The 19,242-nt window shown below is 51.4% G+C and overlaps 1 protein-coding gene across 1 annotated transcript in view; it reads right to left on the minus strand.

Moving 5' to 3' along the window:
• Positions 1-19,242, minus strand: part of SSBP3 (single stranded DNA binding protein 3) — a 192,079-nt gene that overhangs the window by 18,819 nt on the left and 154,018 nt on the right. The window contains exons 8-9 of the mRNA XM_015595299.2: positions 4,808-4,888; positions 3,876-3,935 (exon numbers count right to left, since the gene is read on the minus strand). Coding sequence (XP_015450785.2) covers positions 3,876-3,935; positions 4,808-4,888 — 141 coding nt within the window. The remainder of the gene's footprint in view (positions 1-3,875; positions 3,936-4,807; positions 4,889-19,242) is intronic.

Consider the following 19,242-nt stretch of genomic DNA (forward strand, 5'->3'; position numbering starts at 1 on the left):
CTTGAGCTGGCGTTAGCGAAAACTGGCATGGGTGGATCCGGGCTTCATCTGTGGGAGAGAAACCATTGCTCCGCCCTGCTGTGTGTGTGGGTCTGTGTACCTGCCAGAGCCTGGTCACGCTCTGGCTGCGGTGTCTGCCACATACTCCTCAGAGGCAGCAGTGTCCCCTCCCATTTACCACCAAACCCTAGCTGCTGTGGTTTAAGCCAAACCCTGCCTTTCCTATGCCTTTTGGAGACGTAATTCATTTTCTCCCTGCCTCCAAACTGTGAGACACACGCTAGTTCAAAATCCTATCCCAATGGGAGGTTCTTTGTAAAAGGGAACAGAGGTGGAGGTAGCCTTTGGGACTGAGACAAGGGAAAATGAGGCCCAGAGGCCTAACAGCCCCCAGGCTCCTACTGGCAGAGCTGGCATGAGCACTCTGGACTCCTGACTCCCTCACATGAAGTGCCTCCTTCCCACACCGAGGGTGAAGAAGGGGGCTCCAGGAGAGGGGGGAGCAGGATGCTGAATGAGGATCTGCTCCCCAAAGCCTGACACAAGTGGTAGATGCAGGTGCAGTTACGACTAAGAAGGCGAGGACAGGGTGCCATGGGTTTCCTGAGTGAACGCTTGGCACGACCTCTGTGAAAACCTATTAAAAGTGATTTACTTGGGACTGAAGTTATCTCAGCTGCCATCTGAGGAGAGAGAGAAGCAGAGCTGGGGCAAAAGTTTGCTTCCAGAGCCCTATGCCTTAGGACTAAACATGGGCCCTTGCCTTTAAGAAAAGCCTCTGGAAAAGCTGGTCACCCTTCTCCACCTGTAGGTACCAGTGCGTCTGAGGCACCTGTGATAGGGACCATCACCCCCATCCTGCTCACTGCTGTGTGGATGGCTGAGTGGGGAGCTGGTCTACCTTTGGCCCAATGGTGAACCCCAAGCTGGTTTTAGAATGAAATGGTAGGAAGAAAAGGGATGAGTCCTCATTGTATAGCTTCAGAATGGGGTGTGTGTGGGTGTCTAGGGAGGGGGAGGGCTTCTGGGAGGGCCACCCAAGCCTGGGGAGCACCTGCTGTTTCCACCTGCCTGGGGACTTAGGGTCTGTCTCTCCAGCCTCTGGGTTTTAGCTGTTCCCACCTCCCACTTTCTTCCAGCCTTGCTTCTCTTTTGAGTTTCCAAGCTCTGAATCACTTGGCCGGTCTGTACCATTTGCAGTTTGGCTGGTTACACGCATCTGAGAGGACACAGGCAGGGCTGAGTCTGAGGCTGTCTGGTTTTGGGGATTCTAGGATATTGAGGTGGGCAGAGCAGCCATGGGGTTGGACAATCGCTCCCTTTACAGGTAGCCCAGTGTTGACCACCTGTTCCTACAGGAAGCTCCTTCTGGGGCTCCCCTAAGCCTGCTGCATGTCAAGATGCAGGAGCAGAGCTGGGCTGCCCAGAGGCTCAGAGGGGGCCTGGGAGTCACCTCCCTCACTGGGGTGACCCTGAAATAGGACAGGGAAGTCTGGGCCTTCTCTACAAAAAAAGGAAGGTGTGCGATAACCAAGATAGTAATGTCTTGCACTGAGCGGGCTGAAGCCCTCAAGCATTAACAAAGAAGGAAAGTAACAGCTCGTAATGGGGCTGCAAGCACGTGCTGTGCACATACCTCAAAAACTGCTAGGGGGCGAGGGGCTCCGAGGCTGTCCCACAGGCTTCTGGAAGTAGGCCAGTGCCTCTCCCACAGCACTGTGGGGCAGGTGCCAGAAGTGTCTGCCCAGGGAAAGGACAAATCCCAGCAGCGTTTGCACGCTCACCTGGTGGGGGCTCCGCTGGGACGTGACGAAAGGACTGCCTGACAGCCCTGGATTCCTCCTCTCCTAAATCTGGCTGAACCCCACTGTTCACCACCCACCCAGCCGCCCTTGCTTAAAACACAGCAATTCTCCATACACGGCCTCAAACTTCAGACGTGGATATGGAGGCAGGTATGAGGCTGGCCCTGCAAAACTTCAAAGCCAAGTTAACGACCCTTAGCTTCTTGATCGCTAAGTGCCCTTCTCATTGCCCAGGAGGTCACATGAGCAAGTCCTGCAGCCTCTGCTTGCCCTACCTGTCCGGGTGGAAGGCTGAGCTAACTCGGGTGACACAGAGGCTTCTGTTTCATCAACAGCCCCAATTGAGGTACTCTTTAAGAAAGCCCCAGGGGCAATACCTGTGAAAGGGGCCCATCTTCCTTTGGAGGACAAAAATTTGAGTTCACGGGAAACTGGAAAACCAGTACTGCTTTCTGATGAGGGGGAGGAGGGAGGCGGGAGATTGTGAAGATGCAGATGACAATTTATTCTCCATTTGCTCTCCTGGGTACTTGCTCATGCTGAATTGATAAACAGAAACATATACATTTCCTCTAGTGTCCCTCAACAGCTAGAAGAAGGGCCACAATTAGAAGGGAGCATCTGGTCTCTCTCTGGGGCAGAGGAGAGCCCCTGGATGGGCAGGAGAGAAAGTTGTTGCTGTGGCCCGTGTGTGTGATGGCAAAGGAGAGCCGCTTGGTGACAGGCTGAAAACAAAGGCAGGGGCCGCGCTTTCACAACTGTGAAAGCAAACTGAATGGGTGAGGCGGACAGGAAACAGCACTGGCTAGGGAGCTGGAGAGGGATCTGAGCCCAGCTCACTGGGAGGCTTTGGGAAGTCACTCCTCCACTCCGACCTTCTGTTTCCTCATCTCTGATGTATCCATGGGTCCCTCCTTGCTCAAAAAGCCGAGTCTCTAATTCTTCTTGTCCAAATCTGTCCCCTTCTTGTCAGAGAAAATAGAAAACAAAGGGCTTTTGGAGAAAAAAAAATAAGCGGAAACCCGATAGGTAATTTAACTTCAAAACTGGAGGCGTCTCCTTCTGAGCATCCCTGTGGTCCCTGTGCCATCTCGCTCCCGGGCTTTCCTGCAGAGCCTTGAGGATGGGAGCAACCACACTCAGAGAACACCAATTTAGTTGATGACCGAACTCCTGGCTCCCAAGGCAGCACAGGTTAGATGCACTGGTGTTGCTGTCAGATTTTTGAAGGGCTTTTCGCAAGGTCATTCGAATTATGTATAAAAAATATTTTGGCAGAAAAAGAAATTTCCCAGAAGTTTCTTTTAAGTCTATCTATCCTCAAAAGAGGATATTCATCTGCACCTCACCAACTGCCCTCCCGCCCCTGGATGGGCTATGCCAGGGAGGGCCGCGTCGGGGCTGATTCTCCAGACCACCTAGAACTTCCAATTCTAATAGGCCAGCCTAAGGCACACAACCCCAGTCTGAAAAGCCCTCCCCGTAAGCAGACCACTTTTCTAATTACATGAACAAATCCTTTCTTGTTTTGAGTTGGGTCTGGGAAGCCGGCAGACATTGCTGAAAAACTCCCAAACGTCCTGCTCCGCTGCCTCCAGGCTCCTGATCTAAGCATTCCTACGGGCCATTTCTCCCCTTAATAGCAGGATTCTATTTACCGGCCTTGGCAATTCTCAAAAGCTTCCAGGAAAAAATGCACGTTGTCAATTAACTTCATTAAGGAGGAAGACCCTTTTCCAAGAAAGGCCTGCAAGGGAGGGGCAGGGGTATTACCACCTTCTCTATACTAGCTGAAACCCTGCATCCCCCCCACCCTGGCTGGTTTTGCTGCTGCCTAGAACTGCTGCCCCAAGCCTCCTAGGAAAGGCAGATGAAAATGCTGGCAGCTCTACCATGGGCACAGAGGGGACACAGGGCCCTCTCTGGGGACCTGCTTGTAAAGCTAACTTCCATGTTAAAACCTGTCCTTCCACTTCCCAATCCTTTCCCCACATTTCGATGCAAGTCAAAGAACAACGGGGGTCAAGAGTGGCTGAGTGAGGGGAGAGGGAACATGAAAAGGTACAGTACCTGGTTTCCCATTCTGATCGGGGGCCTGGGGCCGCCTGCATATCGCGGTGACATGAAAGGCTGCAATTACAGGGAATTAGTTCAATGACAGCCTGTGCTCCTGCACAGTGACAAACACAAATGCGCTCCACTCCACAAAGTCCAGGTTGTTACAACTAGTGATCTTTTAAACTCTCTTTCTCCCAGTGGCCTCTTCCCTCCAGGCAAAACTTCCTTTGGGCAGAGGAAACAATAGATGCCCCAACACTGGGGACTCCGACTCTGCATCTGTTCAGAGATCAACTGTGGGTGATAGGGCAGCGGCTGGGACTTTGCACAGGACCGGAAGAGCAGCGACATCGATGTCAGGGAAAGGAGGGACAAGTCTGCTCTTGGGAAAGGCAAATCAAAGCATCAGAAAAGGGACCTATACCTATGATTTTCAGGGTGTGCAGACAAAGCTGGACACGCACGCACACGCACACACACAGAAACCACCGACGAAGGGGGTGGGGGAGGGGAGCGAAGATTCGAGGGGGGAACACAATGAAAACAGTAAAGGGACAGCGGGCTTCCTAACTGAATGCAGGGAATGGGCAGGAAAGCTTTCTCAGCAGCAAGAGTGCACAAAGAAAAGGCTAGGGATGCAGCTTCGGTTACAAACAAATGGTTAACCAAACTCAAAACCAAAAGTGAGAGAGGAAAAAACAAAAACGCAAAGGCCGCTGACAAGGTCACAGAAATGTTTTGGTTTTATATCCAAGCTGGGTGTGATGTCCAAGGAATGAAGACTCTCTTTAGAAAGAAAAAATATTTTTTTAAGAACACTTCATTTGTCAATCAAGATTTGAAGGCAATGATGAGAGCACGTTTTGATTTTTGTTTTTCCTCTGCTGGCTCTGTCCTCCTGGTGCCCCGCGCCCCCCGGCGGGCGGGCGAGCCAAGTGCGTTACCTGACTGTGGGGTCCCATCATGCTGCTGGGATTGTGGGGTGGAGGCTGTGCGTGCGGCGAGGGCTGTGACCCCGGAGGACCCTGTGAGGCCAGACAGTAGAGGCAGGTTATAGATCACAGCACATGGAGAAGCGCAGAAGCTTAAAAGAACAAAAATCAAACCAAAACGAAGGGCGGGCGGCAGGCGTGCGGGCGGCGGGCTCTGATTGGCGGGGAGATGTGAGCTGCTGCCTAGGTCGCCGGCTCATCGGTGGAAAACGGCGAGCGGGAGGGAGAGAAGCTGATAAACACGTTCACGGGGATTTACAGGAATGAAAAATCAAATCGAGCTCCTTTGTCAAAGCACACAGGAGCAGGGGCCCAGGCATCGTCTAGCATTGGAGCAGAGTTTGCCATGTTAAATACATCGGTTGAGACGGGCTCAGAGAGCATAGTGATGCGCAGAAACTAACCCACTCTGCAAGACGTGTAAGAGGCCCTGCCCTCAAGGAGTTCCCAGTCTGGGGGGACAGAGGCAGGTCATGGGTACCTAGAAACCAGTCTACTGATGGATGAACGAGAACAGACAGGAGGAGTGGGGTGATGCCAGAGACTGAACACACGGGGAAACGAGAGGAAGACACGGTTACCGAGCGCCCTCTCAGTGCAGTACATTAATGCACCTTCACCTGAAAACGGCCTGTGAGGTGGGGGTTTTTCATTCCTGTTCTTACTGATGAGGACACTGAGTGTCAAAGGATGAGGGGACTTGGCCACAGCTACACAATGGTAAATGGCAGAGCCAGGACGAGTAGCCTGATGGGTCCAAGGCCCACCTCAACCCTGCAGAGCTGGAGTGGGTGTGTGCAAGAGTAGGGGGATAGAGCTGTAAGCCCCTGACTGCTGGGTGGGTGGGTGCCGGGGCTGGGTTTTCCATTCCAGTCAGTGATGAGCCGCCTATGGTTCTAAGGTGGCTCCCAAAGCCCTGGGCAATGCTGACCTCAATTGCCCAAAAGAGATGGACAGATGAATTCACTTAAACCATGGGGTTGGTCGAACTGTAGGTTACAACCCATTAGTGGGAGGTGAAATCAATTTAGTGGGTTGCAACCATTGTTTTTTAAAAACCTAGAACAGAATAAAAAGAATAGAAAATATCAGAGTTTTATGTTTTAAAGCAAATAGTTTTCATTAATCTCTATTTTATTTGTAAATGTGTAGATTGATCACAATGTCAAATCTATTTCCTGCTGCAGGTCACAGTCAAAAAGGATGAAAAGCCTGTCTTGGAAGCACCTTCCCTGCCCACTCAGGGAGCTGGACGCTGGTACTGGTGATGAGTACACCCTAATTCACTCTTCTCCGCCCATGACTATCGTTACCCTTGGAAGTTGCCTTTGAGAAAAATTCAAAACATGCATGGGGAATGGGTGTGGTTACATTACAAAAGAGGGGGAGAAAGAATCTGAGAGATGCAGGTAGGATTTTCTTCTTCAGTCTTCTCCCTCAGAGCCAGGCTGCCCCGCCTTCTGCCTGTGCAGGAAGCACAGCTCAGAGCTGGGGAAGGGGTGAAGGGGTGGGCCCGAGCTGGTGGACGAGGAGACCCAGAGAAGAGGTGAGCAGAGAAAGACGGAGGGGGCCCATACGAGAAGCCGGGGGTGCCACTAAGGACAGGCTTGGAGTTTCGTGGCCAACCGAGGGCTGCTCACTTCCGGAAAGCTCCGAGGAGCAGATGTTCCCCTACCTGCCATGCTACTAATTTCAACAAGTGTGTGTCTTTCTAGCGGCTGCCAGCAACGGCATGGTTTGTTACCATGAGCAATTTTCTTAATTAACAGACATTAATTAGCCATTTAGCAATTTTGCAAGCATTTGTTTAGCGGCTTTCCTAAACATGAATACCACTGTGATAATGGCACTGATTAGAGGGTCCCCTAATTAACAGTACAGGGAAGGAAAATTGAAATCACATAAATTAAAAAGGGAGGGGAAGTTAATGAAGGCGGGACATATTTGCACCTGCAAGTCTTTTGTACCATGAAACTTGGGTGCAATGTAAACAAAATAAGATAATTCGAAGCCAACCCCCCAAAAAGGAAAAATAAAAAGAATGGAAGAGGAGGGTTCAAGGGTGAGGTCCAGTTGCCAAGAGGGGGCAAAAGGTCTTCTGTCAGTTGCTCAGCTCTTGGCAAGAAGTGAGCGCCTCCCCCTCCTGATACCTCACCCTCTGTGGTAAGATCCAGTGCTTCCTCAGGGAGAGCAGCATGGCTTCGGGCAGATCCCGTGCACCTGTGCACCCTGTCAGCCAGGGAAAGGTAGCAGTGGCTGACTCCATGATTAATGATAGAAAACATAAATAAAGGACCCCAAAGTGTCTGCCGCCAACAGGAGGCCTTGATCGAGAGCAGTCCTTAATAGGGGCCAGTACCCAAACCTGAGTCTACAGGGCTCTGCCTGCCATTCCATGCTGTCCCTTGGGCCCCCCGAGGTTCGGAGGGCAGGGTTGGTATGTGTGCTTCACCTCGGCGTCTCCCTAAGACTCCCTGTTGACCTCTGGTTCCTGAATGAATGGATGTGGCACAAGTCTGCCTCAACGCAGCTGACTCGAGACAAACGCCCGATGAGAAGTAAGGACCGGGAGCATGACTGGTCAGTAGGACCCCAGCCCAGCCCCGGCGATTCTGCTGGCCTGAGGGAGCAGTGGGGGGTGGACTGTAAGTCTGGGGAGAGAGCAGCAGCTCAGAAGTCTCCCCACTGACTTGGAGCTGGGGTTCAGAATACTGAAGACAAGGGAACCCTGGCCCAGACGAGCCAGTCACCCAGAGAAAATACCGTCACAATCTCCACACAAGTGAAGATAAAGCTCAGCATTCACCTCCCCAGGGCATGAAACTCCTCTCCCACCCTTGTTAGTTAGGTGCTGATCAAGCTCTGCTTCTGTACCTCCCAGCATGGCTCCCAGTCCTACTGTGCCAGAAAGCTTTTTTTTTTTCATGGAGCCAGAAGCCTATCATTTCCTAATGAGTTGCCCACATCCACCCAAAGCTCCGTCCTTTGTGTCTCTGCCACCTCCATTCTGCCTGGAGTTCCCTATCACTACATCTGTGTCTTGGCTCTGTCCCTGAGACTGCACACAACAGCAGAGCGAGGGACCCTGAACGCCTGGCACACTCTCAGGAGCGGAGCACAGGGCCCCATGTTGGGGGAAACTACCACAAAAAAGTGGTCTTCTCTCTCCAGCCTGCCGTCTCAACAAGAAACTGACAGACAGGGTTAGAGAAAACAGATTTTATAGTCTTTTAACTTGTTAACTTGTCACCCACTTGGGTAAAAGTCTACATGGGAGGCAGACCAAAAAAAACGACCTCCTTTGAAGATTTTGACCTGTGTTGGGATGTAGGTGTCTCTCTGAACTCTTAAAAGATCTGGTAGGCAGGTGGAGAAGATTAAGGTGAACGGTGTGAAGAGGAGGGAGTCAATGCTGATAATACTGTTGGGTTCTCCCACACAGGACAACACCCCCAGTGGGCCTTTCCTGGCTTATACTTGCTGAAAGCTTTGAGCAACCCAAAACAGGTGTGTCTGGAAGCCTACTCATTTAGACCTCTCTCCGACAGGCCTTCGAGGCTTTCTGTCATAGGTACTGCCTAATTAACCCTCCCAGCATGCCACAGTGGAGCTGGAGATGGGCAGACCTTTGAGGTGCACAAAATATCAGGCTAGACTAGGGTGGGGGATCCTTACTAGAAGCTTAGGGAAAACCACACCTGCTTGCCAGGCAGGCACCCATTTATTGGGTGGCCCTAACAGATTCTGCCATCCATTCTTCTAATGTCCTTTATTATAGGGGAGAAAATAGAGGCACAGTACAGTGACGTGACGTCCAAAACCACAGAGAACTAGCTGGTGGCTGAGCCACATTTCCTAACTCCAGCTCAGGGTTCTCTTCATGACATTACATTCCCATCCATTTTAAATACAGAAATAGGATTTGAAAAGAACTGGATTCAAATTCTGACTCTGCCGCTGACTGTACTTCCGTTCTCTCATCAGTGAAATGGGGACAGTTATAGTAAGGATAATGCAGCCATACATCCCACTAGTGAATGTGGCCCTGACCTACATTACATTAGCTCATGTAAGCCTTGACTCCTCGCAGTAAGGGCTCTCAATCGCTCCGTTTTACAGCCAAGGAACTGAGGCTCAGAAAGGTGAAGCCACTTGTCCAGAGTTGCATGGCTAAGTGGTAGACCCAGTCCTCAAAGTCTGATTCGAAAGCCCCTGAGAGTCCTAACTTGGTCCACCAGTCCACAAGCAGAGCATGAAGAGCAGAGGAACAAATCCTAGCAACTGAAGAACTCATGGGTCCATCCACTCACGCACATACATATTCTGGGTGACCTAATGTCTGGCCAGTCCCATGCTGGGGAAGGGGGCATGGGTCACAGAGGCACCTGAGACTCATCTTGGCCCTGAAAGCTCCTAGGCTAGTGAGGGAGGATGAGGATATAGTGACAAACAAGCTCAAATGTCAGCTTAAACTGCCAAGGGCTCCAAGAGAAGGTGACAGATAAACTGAGGCCCAGAGTGGCCACAGAATGTAGGCCAACAGAGAGCTGGGATGAAAACTGGGGTGCCCTGCCTGGTCAGAACTCTTTCAATTGTAATGCACCCTTCCTGGGATTATGGCAAGGAGACCTGTGCCTGGGGGAGAACCCAACTTGGGAAATCCCTCTACTGAGTCTGGGAAAAGGAAGCAGGAAACATGCCCACTTCCTGTCTGGGTCTTCGCTCTGCCCCAGACCCTGTTAATGGATTTGCCATTCTGTCTCAGACATTCCTGACCAGAGATACATAATTCCCGCACTTCCTTTTTATTCTTTTTCCTGTAATTTCAGCACTGGATAGTGTTGCATCTAGCAGCCTCTGAGAGTCACTTAGGCAGGGCCCCGGGAGGCTGTGCGTTGGGTGTGACTAAGGCAAACGCTGGGCTGTTACACTGACAGTTTATGAAAGAGCCTTTGCCAGCAATGATGTGGTGGGGAACAGAGCATTCCCAAGGCACACGGATCTGAGGTCTCTGTGGAAAAGCATTTCAGAACCGTCAGTAGGACCCACCTAAGCCTCCCAGTCACGTCTTGGTTTAGTCCCTGAATTTCACCTGAAGCCATCCTCAAGAGATGGACTTGTTGCACGACAGGGAAAGCTTCAGTTACATCGACCTGGCATCCAAACCCAGCTCCTCCAGGACATGCTGTGAGTCCAGTTTCCTCATAAGAAAAATGGGGGACTTTGTATAAATATTGCAGGGGGGTGATACAGCTGACAGGGGTAGGTACACAGAAGATCCCCAGTATTCCATGGTTCCTGTGCCTCATGCTCCTGTAGTTACTAACTGCTCAATTTACAGAGAAAGCAGAAAAGTGGACTCGCTCTACTGGGAACACCTTCCTTAGCTCGTTGAAAGTCCATACATCTTCCTTCATGGAGCTTGACCTGCTACCCACTCAGGTGCTCTCCAAATGTGGGTGTCCTCTTAGGGCATTCTGTCTTATCTGTGGGCGCCTCATGGGCTCAAGGGCATGGAGATTCCTGCCCTTGAGCTAGCAGGTGTGACTCCACAGCCACGATCGACATGCCCTGGGAGGGCACATCTAATACCTTTGGATTCAAGGAACCACAAAGAAAAGCTACTACACCAAGAGGCTGACCAAATTGGTTCTCTGTACTGAAGACTGACCACCTGGTGGGTAAGAGAGGACTGCTCCTTAAGAAAAAAAAAAATCAGATTAAAAAAAAAAAAGCACAGATTTTTTTTTTTTTCGGAGAAAAGTAATAAAAGCTGTGTGCTAACTTTAATATTTCCAAAACTCACTGCTCCTTCACCAAATGCCACCCCACACTCCCCAAAGCTTCCTTCATCTGCCTAGGAATCATGGACTCGCAGAGAAACAGAGCTGAGACCTAATTCCAGAGGTGAGCCTGGAAGAGTGCAAACGAGGACAGGCTGCGGCCAGTGGAGAACACATTGACTTCAAATGCCAAAGCACTCGGGTGGGAGTCCTGCCTTGTAACCCCGGGCCTCGGGCTGCTCATCTATAAGGCAGACAAGGAGTCCAGGTGAAAGCTGTGAGAGGACTCTAGGAACTGCCCAACACTACCCAAACAGAAGGCAGCCTCCTTACCATCCAGGCCAAATTTGCCTTATGTTTTGCTGAAGGCCTCTGGGGAAAGGGGACTTGAAGTTTCAGGTTGCTAAGAGACAAAACCACTCCACACGTCCCTGGCTCTCCTGACTCCAGGGGACACTGGCCACTGGTTTGGCAAGGCTGAAGGGGTGGGTTCTATCGACTGGCAGCGGGAGATAAATGACTTGCATTACTGGTGGCCTCTGTAATCCGCCTGTTGGGTGTGTCACTTTAATTGAGTGAATATAAAATTACATCAATTATACACATGGTAAAAGGCATACGACAAATAATCCAATTTGCTTCTTAGACACAAGTGCTGACGGAAAATGCTGTAAACCCATTCTGGGGAGAGGGCCAAGGTATGCCTATGTGCTGCTGACACCCCAAATCCGTCAACACAGTCTGCCTGCACCTAGAGTCTCCCAGGAGTGGGAAGCTGACCGCCTGGTGGGGTGAAGGAGGGAAAGCTTTAAACTGCTCCTTCCTTTAACATGCAGCTCATCGCAGGAAAAGTTACTTCCTCATCTTGACCCATGGGAACAACTCGGCAACGGCTTGGACAGTTGCCTTCCTATTCTACTTCTATCTGTCCCCTTGGGGGACAAGGCTTCTTTGTGTGTGTATGTGGGGGATACAGGCTGAAGCTGGAGCTGAGATTACCAACTAGAAGGCAGAGGAGCCTGAGCCATCTTTGTGCCCACCTAACACAGGCCTGGCACATGCTTAGTAGGTCGTCAGGGGGATGGGCTGGCCCACACCCAACTGTGGAGCAACAGTCCAGGCTTTCGCACGGCCCCCAGAGAGCTCACGGTCAGGGGGCTCCTGACTGCCTAGGAGATGAGCCCACAACAATAGTAACCCTCCACGGGCAGTGGACAAGTGGAATGGTTTTTGCCAGGGAGAAGTCTGGCAACTGGTGGGGGACCATCCTCCTGGGACGGTGGGGAAGTCAGCAGTTGGAGTGAGCAGGACCACACACAATGTCTCCCCATCAGGGTCACCTCTGTGTAATGTCAGGAATTCCTGTAAGCCTCTGAGGTTCACTCTGAGAAAAGATCAGCAAAAGGCTGATTAGTTTTTCTAAGCAAAGACCCCAGCTGACTCTTCTCCCCGCGTCTCTTTGAAGAAATGGGACAGTGCTGGGCAGCCGGCAAGAGAGAGAGGTCTGCACACTTGTGCATCTGGTTTTCCGGGGTGGGCTGCCAAGACACCTGCAGGAGGCGCTCAGCGAATGTTTTGCTCAAGAGGCATGAGGCATGCTTGCCCCATGGAGACAGAGACGCAGAATCAGCAGGCAATAGTTTTCCAAACAAAGGGAGGAAACACAGCAAATGAAAGTACAGGCGGCCTCCAAGACCTACCTAGGAGTTCCTCCACATACTGCTCTTTGCCTCTTCCCCCAGCTCTGTGCACACAGGGGAAGACTGAGCCCCAGGACGTGGGTTCACTGGTCCCAGGTTCAGGCCTGGTCCCCTGCAACACACTGCATCCCCAGAGTGGAGGCTGAGGCCAGCTGCAGCACAAGGACCCCAAGAGCAGGGCCAATATGCTGAGCTAAAGTAGGAGTTGGCAAACTATGGCTCCAGGTCAAATCTGGCCTGCCACCTGTTTTTGCAAATAAAGTTTTATTGGAACACAGCCATGTTCATTCATGCGCTATCCATGGCTGGTTTCATAATGTAATGGCAGAGCAGAGCAGTTACAACAGACCAGTGGCCTACAAAGCCTAAAATATTTACTATCTGGCCCTTCACAGAAAAAGTTTGCCTACCCTTGAACTAGGTAATGGTTTTCGAGACCAAAGAGAGGAAAAACTAGGGTCTTTTTAAATTCTCAAGAAAAAACAAAACAGTACATCTACTTTCTGATTTTAACCTCATATCGCTCTAATATGATAAATAAAGCAAAAACTAGCCCCATTACAGAAAAGGAAAGACTGAAGTCCAGTAACATGACAGTATTATTTGTCAAAGTCAAGATTTATCCCATTGAAGAGAGACAGAACGAGTGCCAGACCAAGGGTCAGCAAACCAGACTTCTGGTTCTCCTACCACATCCTGTGGCCAATCTCTGAGCCCCAGTTTTCTTGGCCATTAGTCTTGGGAAAAAAAAAAAAATCTTTCACTATAACACCAAAACCAACATTCAAATCCAGCCAGCCGGTCCCAGAGTATCTCCTTGTTAACCATCTCCTCAATTTCATTCTTGCCATAATGCCGGGGAACGAGCTCTTTCCTTGCCTGTCAGTACAAAACATTCTGGGGGCTTGATTCCAGCCCTGAGATCTCTAGGCAGGTTCACAATGTTTGACTCTCTCCTAGGCTGTGAATTCACCGAGGAATTCTCTAGGGTCATCTCAGGAAAGGGATCGACCTTGAACGGCTGTGACTGGGATGGGGTCAGGGATAAGAGAGATGGCTTCACCTCCAGCTGCTAAGCTGTTCGAGATGCTTTTGTACATGACTGTGTCCATACAACTGGGCACACTCTTCGGGGACACAGAAAAAAGCATTAATACCCAGAATATATGGGCAAAACCCATGTCCACCTGGTAATACATCTAGCCACTGAGTCCCAGCATCTTGGGCTAAGCACACAAAATAAGCACTACCCAGGCCCTTCCCCAAGGAGGTCCAGGACGTCTGCACTCCAACAGAGGCAGGTATCAGGTGCTCTAAGGAACAAAGGGGCAGTGATTATAGAACAATCTCCTTTGGGCAGCATAAGCAGACATCCTCTGGCAGAGAAGAAATGGAAGGGATTTTGGGCTGAGAGACTGGCATCTATGTGTGAGAGGCAGGAGTGGGCGTGGTGCTGGAGGACCTTACGCACAAGATAGGGACCCCAGGGCTGGGACCTCCAAGGCAAGGAGCCAGGGCATTGGAATCTTGTACAAAGAGGAATGACGATCAGATCTATGCTGTCTTGGGAATCACGCATCCATCTGTTCTTTGCCAAAGACGTTTCTTTGCCCTTGTTCAAGTTAAAAATCAAGACTTACAGCTACTGGGAAACACTGAGTTCATAGCTGTCTAGGGTGCTAATTCCCATCTCTTCCTGACTACACATGGAGTGAGGAAACCTGTTAGATTCTTGTCCGTGAGTGGCTCCTTCCGGACTAGGCCACACTCCAGCTTTTAATGTGAGCAGAAAAGCTAGGAATAAAATGACCAGGTGAGGGTTTCCAACACCCAGTCCTAGCCGTGTGGGTTTCTGGCCAGGATCCAGATAGCACATCTCTTCTGCCCCCTCTGCTTGCTGCAGTAGAGACCGGCTCTGTGGGCAAGTGGAGGGACAGAGATGGACTCAGGAGCCAGAAGAATACCACTCTCTTGGAACACATTGGGAGAGGACGCCTACCTTGCCAAGAGAATCAAATCCTCTCCCCACAGAAACGATTGCCTTTTGCTCTGAAAATGGATAGTCCTGCTCCAGCCCACCGGCCTCCACAGTGCCTTTTGTCGGCGCTCAGCCTCCGCTGTTAATCATGACAGCACGGTGAAGGCAAGGCACGTATTAAAAAGGCAATGCCTTGTCCACCCAGAGAACTCCTGCTCTACTTTACACTCTCTAGGAACAGGCACGCACACAGCTTTCCTGCCCTATCCCTTTGTGCCCCGACGGACAATTCCACGAAGTTAAGTTTCATCATGTCCAACGAGGAGAGGAGGTGCAGGACTCCAGCAGCCACAAATACAGAGTGCCAGATTCAACCCCAACTGTCCACTGAACAGAAGAGGGCTGAGTAGGGAACAAGAAAGTCGGCCAAGGGTTTCCCCTTTAGTTCTGTGGCTCTGGATGACTGGGTGAATTCTCAGGCCTCTCTCTCTGAGAGGCTCAGGGAATGAATGACCCAAGATTTATTCTTCCTTTCTCAGCTAAAGAGAAGCTCTAGGATGGGGCGAGGGAAAAGAACCAGGACTGAGAGACCGGTTTAGGAAGCCTGTGGGGCAGTGGGCTGAGACCCGGCGCTCCTCAGAGGGTACATGAGGGGCAGCTTGTGCAGTGAGTGCTGTTGGAAAAGCTCAGGTTCATGGGCCAGGAGCACGGCCTGTGGTCCCCTCTGAAACTCTTACCTCGCCTGTAAAATGGGCTGCCCCACCTCCTCGCACAAAGCTGCAGCACTGACATCGAGAGTACTGGCCCTCACCAAAGGGAGGCTGCTGATACATGAAGCTGTGTTTCGGGGTCTTCCCTGCTGTATAAAATCCTTCGGGAACCACCTCTTTCTCTAAGCCTTCCTATTACCCATTCCCAGAGAGCTGCCCCTTGTCCACCGACACATAACACGTCCTAACCAGAGTCAGCTTAGGCTGGGAGCACGGCCCTTACTGAGAGACCCTCGGGGTCTCTCTTGATGCTGGGTGCTCTTTGGCGAACTCCGTAGAGGTTGTCTGGCCCTCCAGGTGGTCCCTTATTTCTTCTTCTCCTAAAGCTCTTGATGCCCCAGAGGACAAGGGTCAGGTTTCGTCTGCTTATCACGGCACCTACCACGTCCCCTCCTTCTAATGCTGTTGTAATTTACAACGGAAAAGACCAGGACCCAGATAGGTAAAACCACTGCCCCAGAATAGCATGCAAGTCTCCAAACTCTCAGACCCCTTCCACAACTCCAGAGTAAGTTTCTCGGGATCAGGTACTATAAGTCATCTGAGGTAGATGCACTTAATCAGATCCACATTTTGGGTATACCTTTTTGACCTTAGGGCAAGAATGGGGCAAGACTCTGTCAAAGTATTCTTGAATAAAGCTGACCCAAGACTGAAAAGCTTTCAAGAGGAGGAGGAGAGAATTCTGCAGCTCAAAGAAGCAGCCATGCAGATGTGCTGGAGGGGTAGAGGCTGGGTGTGAGAACAACAGCCGTGGCCTGTGTCCCGGGGATCAGCAGCTGGTCCAATAATGGGTGAGGGTAGCACGGGCTAGATAAAGAACTCTGTCTTACCAAGAACCTGGACTTTATTCTTTTAGTGAAGAATAGGAAGAGCACCTGATGGAGGGGAACTAGCTACCCCAGGCTAGAGTCCGCCCCATGAGCTATGAACATCTGGGAGCAGGACTGTCCTACCTACCAACCCTGGGAGCCCAGCAGGGCCAGGCAGAAAGCTGTCACTCTTGAATGTGTGCTGAAGGAACCGATAATTGAACGCCAACCCCTGGGAAGTAGCCCTTGTGCAGATTTCTGATCTGCTTTCATTCCCACCACATTCCCAAACTCCTAGCTGGTGAAGCAGGTGGAGCTGCTCCTCTTTTACAGGTGGGAAAACTGAAACTCAAATAAATGATACCCAGGTGACATTTGCTAGTGACAGGACTCAAGAGTGCAGGCAAAGACCCAGGTCCCTGGGTGGGTGAGTTGGTTTTCATCAAGCTCACGTTAATAAGCCTGCTCCTAGTAGAACAGAACTGCAGGCTTCTGGACATACAACCAGATTCCCTACCTCCACCTTCCCCACTGGCTCCCGTTGGGTGGACTGGAGAACAAAGAATCAAGGTGGCAGGGCCCAAGGAGGGTGGGTGGGACTAAGTGAGGTGACACATTAAAGAGCCAAGTAGGGCCTGGGACTTAGTAGGCGCCCGATACGTCAGTCGAATTAGAAGGTTAAAGCACTAAAAAGCTAATGAATCTTGAGAATGCCCAGATTCTCCCCCATACATCGCTGCCACCAATGCCATGCTGAGTCTCTAAGACAACTTCCCAGAAAAAGGAGAAAACTCACTGTGGTCCTTGCTCTTGGATGAGCTTGAAGCCCCAGCTCCACCTGGCCTCTAGCTCGCAGAAAAGAACCGCCCTGGTCCACAACCCAGGATCCTAAGTGTCTTTTACACCAGGTGCCAAGCAAGGGTTCAGAGGCACCATTTCACAGCATCCTCGCAGTTGCCCCTAGATGTTGGGGCTCTCTTTACCCTCAATTGCCAGATGAAGCAACAGGTTCAGACAGGTTAAATGACTTTCTCAAAGCAACCCACGTGCCAACCCCAGGGCTGCCAAGGAAGACAGAGTAACTTCAGAGAGGGTAGTGGAAGGATGGGACGCAGAGGGGGCAGATAAGCCAATGGGCACGCAGGCTCCAGGGGCCCAGCTGCTGAGCTTCTGACCGCTGGTCAACATGGATCCCGAAGCTAATGGGTCATCTTTCAGTGGCAGCAATAAACCATTACTGAACACCAGTATATATTTATATGTATAGTCAGTTCTCCTCACAGCTCCAAAAGGAAGCATTACGATTTGCCGAGTGAATGCTTTCTTTGTAGCACGGCTGAGAAAACCAGTGCCCAGAGAGGTTGGGTAACTTGCCCAAAACACATCGCCAGGAAGTGGCGGCGGGCTGTCCTGCTCCAAGGCCCCTGGTCACAGCCACTTGGCGTTGTGACACCTCTCTTCAGGAGGCCTCTATCCCAGCTGGGTGCCATCCTGCTGCCATGCCTGCACTGAGTACAGAGGTGATGTGGTATCCCCCAGGTCTGGGAGCCCCTGGGAGAGCTCAGCACCCAGCCCGGAGCAAGAACTTCGCGGAGGCTGTGGCCCCGTCCATGCTCGTACCAAGTCTTATCCCATCATTTCAGATTCAATGAGAGACAAGGCTTTCTGGAAGACAAGTTCAAAGCCACCTGTAGAGGCCTGGTCCCGGGGCGTCCTTTATCCCAAGGCCCTCAGTTGGGGGAGAGAGCTTGCCAAGAAAAATTCGGCTAGTTAATTTAATCAGAAACGGGACATGAACCCGGAACCCACACTGTGGATCACCTGCTATATAGCCAGCTCTTAGAATAGCACCTTACAGCCCTCGGCGAGGGGCGAGAATGCCCTGACCTGCAGTCCAGCACCCTGGCCTGTGGCCCAGCCCAGACTCCCCAAAGGGCAGTTTCCTTTCAGGGTGGTGTGATCTTACTCAGGGGATCTCTCTCGAGCCACATAATGCCAAGGCATGTTATTACAGGGTTCCTGTGGAATTTTCTTCCTCAAACCTCTTCTGCTACAAGGGCTGAGGAATTTGACCTTTTTTTTTTTTAAAGGAGAAAAATCTCAGCATGATTTGCAGAGAATAAAGGTGAAGGCAGAAGCAGAGGAGGGTCGACTCCCTTAGGCAGCTATGAAGAGACAAAACAAAAACACAGGGGGCTCCCCCCAACCCCCATGAGAGGCGGGAAATCTTGTGGGGGATCAGACACGGCCAGTATGGGGACAGCTGACAATCCACAACAGAACGGCTCTCAGGCATAGGGGGAAAATTCAGCTCTACGAGAAATCCAAAGTAAAAACCCAGGTCCGAAGGGGAAAAGGATAAACCAGCCCAAGCTCTTAATAAACAAGAGGAGAAGGCGGCTGCTGACACTACTGGATCCATAAAACTCAAGAGAGATCCAGAGTCAGCTTACAGCTCAGGAGGAGAGGCCCAGAGAGAGGGGCCACGGCTGCTGGGGTCACCTGGGCTGCAAGCAACAGCCTAGGCCTCCTAGGTCCAAGGGTCTTTTCAAAGATGCCCCCTTCCTCTCGCCCAAAAGGGAGCAGACTGGCAGTCTTTTGGAGGGGGCGAGCAGAAGCAGGTGGCCAGGAGCTAGCTGCAGCCCCTGCTGGGATCCTTGGTGTGGGGCTGGCTCTGCATTAGGGGGCAGCCAAGGCCCACGGAGCCGCTGGGTGCTTTGTTACCGAGCAAATCTCCCAGGCACTGACTGCTGATGCATAGCTAACAGGGCGGCAGACATTGATTTATGTTCAACTTTCCATTTCATCAGTGAGAGTTACGGCGCGACATGTGGAGTTCACGTTTTTTCGGAGGGCGGGGAGAGGTGGCTCGAGTGTGCAGACACAAACATGCCCACGCGCGTGCACACAGGCACACGCGCCAGCCAAAGCCGCAACTTTTTTTTTTTCCTTTTAAGAGGGAGGGCGAGGGGGCCAAGGCAGCCTGGCACGTCAGGAGTAACCTTTTGTCCACTGTTGCTAGGAGCCCAGTGCCGGTCATCTGCCGCTTGGGCAGACATTAGGCACCAGGCTGGCTGCCGGGCGGGGCGGGAGCACAGCCTGACCTTTGTGGAGGTGGTGTTGGCAAGGAAAAAAAAGCTTTTTTCTTTCTCTCCTGTCCTGGCCTTTCCATACAGGCCAGGTGATTGCTGGCGTTGATCTGGTGGCAAGGGGGACAGGACCAGCACAGACCACAGTGCTCCGAAGTGGCCAGCGGTTTTAAAGCCCTTATTGGATAGATGAGCAAATTAAGGCCCAGAGAGGGGAGAATGGTTCCCTGAGGACACACAGCAGTCTGGCAGCAG

This window comes from Pteropus alecto, unplaced genomic scaffold (genome assembly GCF_000325575.1).
Source record: "Pteropus alecto unplaced genomic scaffold, ASM32557v1 scaffold25, whole genome shotgun sequence".
Classification (NCBI taxonomy): Eukaryota; Metazoa; Chordata; class Mammalia; order Chiroptera; family Pteropodidae; genus Pteropus; species Pteropus alecto.